The 4,314-nt window shown below is 49.2% G+C and overlaps 1 protein-coding gene across 1 annotated transcript; it reads left to right on the forward strand.

Annotated features, from left to right (window-relative positions):
* The first annotated feature begins 1,377 nt into the window (after positions 1-1,377).
* Positions 1,378-2,732, forward strand: P2RY1 (purinergic receptor P2Y1). Its single transcript, XM_068547367.1, has one exon. The coding sequence runs from the start codon at positions 1,556-1,558 to the stop codon at positions 2,675-2,677; it is 1,122 nt and encodes a 373-aa protein (XP_068403468.1). The 5' UTR covers positions 1,378-1,555; the 3' UTR covers positions 2,678-2,732.
* The last annotated feature ends 1,582 nt before the right edge of the window (positions 2,733-4,314 follow it).

A 4,314-nucleotide genomic window follows, 5' to 3' on the forward strand; every position in this document is an offset into this window, starting at 1 on the left:
GATTGGTAATAAAACCCCCAAACCACACCTTAATCACTTTGGAGTTGAAATTGTCTTTACATCTATCTGTATAAAGTTATATTTAATATTCACGTTATTTCCTGAACAATATGTTTTTATTTATTTTTTTATTGCAGCCTTTGATATTTAATTAAATGTACCGGACAGGAGGATTTGGGGACCCTGCGTTGTCTGTAAGTGGTAGGTAACAAATTGTGCTGAAGCAACGTCAAGTATCAACTACTAATACTTTCACAAAGCCCTTTTAGAAATTTTCACGTTGATGTTACCAGTTGACGTCGGTTTATTAGCATTTGGTTAATTAAGAGAAACCATATTGAAATAAAAGGGGAAAGGCAGACTAGAAGGACAGAAAGAGACTCTCCCCATTTCCCTCTCCACCCTCCCTCCTCTGAAAGCTTTCTGGGAGCAGCAGGTTCCTGCAAGTGCCAGGAATCCGGTCTCGGTGAAGCGCGCAGCGCTGCCACGCCAGGGCTTTCCCGGTTGGGGACTACAGGCTGCTTGGAACGTGCAAACACCTGGCGTGGTTCTTGAGGGCCCCAGAGACTTGAGTCTCATTCCGGTCCGCTCCAGGGTTGTAGGCAGAAGGCTCGGAGCGGTCAGAGGGGTTTCCTGTGTGTCAGCAACATCACTCTGCCGAGATAGCTGGCGGAAGAGCCAAGGAGCGCTCTCGGGCCAATCGCTCTCCAGCAGCCAGCCCTACCCCTGCCCCTGACCGAGCGCGCCCTGACCGCCGATTCTGGTGAAGACCGGCTTTCCCAGAAGACGCCTCCGGCCCCGGGCGAACTTCGCGGAGGCACGCCCCTCGCCTGCCGGCGGAGCGCGGACTCGCCCGGGCGCCCAAACTCCGCCCATCCTCGCGGGGAGCCCGGCTCGCCCTCCCGCCGCCTGCACTCGAGCAGGTCTCTAGAAGAGCCTGCGAGCTCACACAGACGGCGAGCCGGACGCGATCCAGAAGCGCACGAGCCTGCGACCACGCGCGCTCCGATGGCCCCCAGAGGCTGAGCGCCGGGGGGCGCGGAGGCAGCGGCGCGGGCCCTAGAGCCGAGCTGCTGGCTTGCAAGGTAGGGAGCAGGAAGATGCCCAAACGAAGTTGATCTCTGGGGGAAGGCGGTTGGGGCGCGCCCTCCCCACCTCGGAGCGCAGAGCAGCGAGTTTGGCTCGACCTCGCTGAGCCCCCGGCGCGCTCTCCGGCGCTAACCCGCGGTCCCTCGGGAAAGCGCAGTCGGAAAGTTGTCGGCGGCGGTGTCCCTCGCGCCCTGTTGTGTAACCTCGGCGCTGCCAGCCTCACCGGGAAGTTGCTGGTCCTCCGGCCAGTCCGGTTCGGTCGCGGCCCGGGGCGGATTTCATGGCCCGCGGCGACCGCGGGGCCGGAGCCGGCGCGGGCGAGCCCCTGCTTGCCCGCTCCCGCAGAGATCCCCGGCGCCCCCTCCCGTCTGCTCGCCCGCCTTTCCGATGCTCGCTGCGCCCCTCGCCGCCGCCCTCTTGCCGCCGCTCGCCCCTTGGAGCCGCCGCCTAAGTCGGGGAGGAGAGAATGACCGAGGTGCTGTGGCCGGCGGTCCCCAATGGGACGGACGCTGCCTTGCTGGCCGGCCCGGGCTTGCCCTGGGGGAACAGCACAGTGGCCTCCACCGCCGCCGTCGCCTCTCCGTTCAAATGCGCGCTGACCAAGACAGGCTTCCAGTTCTACTACCTGCCAGCTGTCTACATCTTGGTGTTCATTGTCGGCTTCCTGGGCAACAGCGTGGCCATCTGGATGTTCGTCTTCCACATGAAGCCGTGGAGCGGCATCTCCGTGTACATGTTCAACTTGGCCTTGGCGGACTTCTTGTACGTGCTGACTCTGCCGGCGCTCATCTTCTACTACTTCAATAAGACCGACTGGATCTTCGGGGATGCCATGTGCAAGCTGCAGAGGTTCATCTTCCATGTGAACCTCTATGGCAGCATCTTGTTCCTGACCTGCATCAGCGCGCACCGGTACAGCGGTGTGGTGTACCCGCTCAAGTCCCTGGGCAGGCTGAAGAAGAAGAACGCAGTGTGTATCAGCGTGCTCGTGTGGCTCATCGTGGTGGTGGGGATCTCCCCCATCCTCTTCTATTCCGGCACCGGGATCCGGAAAAACAAAACCATCACCTGCTATGACACCACCTCAGACGAGTACCTGCGAAGTTATTTCATCTACAGCATGTGCACGACCGTGGCCATGTTCTGTGTTCCTTTGGTGCTGATTTTGGGCTGTTACGGATTAATTGTGAGAGCTTTGATTTACAAAGACCTGGACAATTCGCCTCTGAGGAGGAAATCCATTTACCTGGTGATTATTGTACTGACTGTTTTTGCCGTGTCTTACATCCCTTTCCACGTGATGAAAACAATGAATTTGAGGGCCCGGCTGGATTTTCAGACCCCAGAAATGTGTGCTTTCAATGACAGGGTTTATGCCACTTATCAGGTGACAAGAGGTCTAGCAAGTCTCAACAGTTGTGTGGACCCCATTCTCTATTTCTTGGCAGGAGATACTTTCAGAAGGAGACTCTCCCGAGCCACCAGGAAAGCTTCCAGAAGAAGTGAGGCAAATTTGCAGTCCAAGAGTGAAGACATGACTCTCAATATTTTATCCGAGTTCAAGCAGAATGGAGATACAAGCTTGTGAAGACGCAAGAATTCCCAAACACCCACTTTTGTAACATGGTAGGATGCTTAATAGAGCCAAGTGCTTTTTTCCCCTTTAAGTTTCTAGTAAGATTACAGAAGATTCAAACCAAGAAAGCAGTAAGTTTAAAAAAAAAAAAAAAAAAAAAAGAGAAGTGGAAATGCCTACACCCACACTTAGCTTGTTTGGGTTTGCTTTCAAGGACTTCCTTCTTTCTCACCAGAAGTATGTAACATAAAATAATACTATCCTACTTAAATATTTACTTTCTCTTCTGCCTTTAGAATTTGCAAGCTCTTCTGTTTAAAGTTTACATGAGTACTGGAGCTATTTGGATATTAATAACTTCTCCAAGAAAACTGACCACCTGAAACTTGAGTTTGTGATTCATCTAGTCTTATTGTTTTTAATAATCTGAGGTAGGAACAAATTGAAACTTCACATTCTCAAATTACTGTAGTACAGCAAAATACTAAACTCGGTTCATTCAGTAGCAGATGAACAGATTGCAGCTGGGTGTCTCTTGGTCCTGTAAGCATAGGTGATGGCTGGCTGAATTACTTTGGAGAATTAAATAGAAAAGTCAAGTCAATGAATTTACAAGTCTAAAAAGTGATTATCTCCCAGTTATTTCTAGAAAACTGCTCACTCTGTGTTGGGTGCTAAATGTTTGGGGGTGGAATCCTGTATATATTACCTTACAGGTAAAATGCCTTCAAAATAATCAAAGTGCATGTACTTTCCTTGTAAACACCACGAACTCTGTTAGACTTCCTGTGACAAAGAGCATTTACTTGCACCACTGCTGTGCAGTGCCCTAGGAGTGTTTGTGTTCCAGTACAAATGCTCACTTCCATCTGTAAAAACAGTTTTAAAAATCACAGATAAATTACAGACCAAAGTTGAGTAACTGTTAGCAAGTTGAGGGATGTTGGGCAGGCGGGAGAGTTGCTGACAGTCATCCGTAATGCATAGCCTGCAAACACATTCTCGAATGTATGAGGCAACTGGGAGTGGGGAGAAGACATTTTTAGAATAAGGACTTTAGTTTAAATTAATTATGGTGTAAAGGCCCTTTTTTTGTTTTGTTTTGTTTTTGCTCCTTCCAAATGCTGGAAAACATTAAATGCAATATACAAAGAAGAAGGCAGAATTTGTATGGGTTGTGTTGGTAGAATGAAATGCTGTAATGCTTCACTGGATCTTACATCCTCATATTTGAAGGAAAAAACTCCAAACATATGGGAAAGGGAAATATGAAGAATTAAATTTAAGTACTTGAAGTACCATAGCACTAAAAAAGTAAGGTATAGAAACTACTAATCAGACTAGTAATAGTTTAAGAGAAGACCACCAGACAGTGTTTTCTTTTATATTTTCCCTCTGCCAGGCAGTAATGACAAATCTGTAAAATACTTCAATAACTTTAATAACGATTTTCAGTGAATATTGAAATGCTGCATTTCTAGCCTTTGAAATGGTCAAATTCGATATAATGCCGAATAATGAGGTGAGGTGACAATTTACAACACCAAATAAATAAATCCAGTGTCAAAGGAATTTTTAATTGTGAAGGTACCCCCAACAGAGCCAATATCAGAGTCTGCAACTGATGGTGGGGTAACTTGTTTGAAAGC

Source organism: Eschrichtius robustus, chromosome 6 (assembly GCF_028021215.1).
Source record: "Eschrichtius robustus isolate mEscRob2 chromosome 6, mEscRob2.pri, whole genome shotgun sequence".
Taxonomy (NCBI): Eukaryota; Metazoa; Chordata; class Mammalia; order Artiodactyla; family Eschrichtiidae; genus Eschrichtius; species Eschrichtius robustus.

What these genes read in the sequence shown, in the direction of transcription:
- P2RY1 (XM_068547367.1), top strand. Translation starts at nt 1,556, where the DNA reads ATGACCGAGGTGCTGTGGCCGGCGGTCCCCAATGGGACGGACGCTGCC.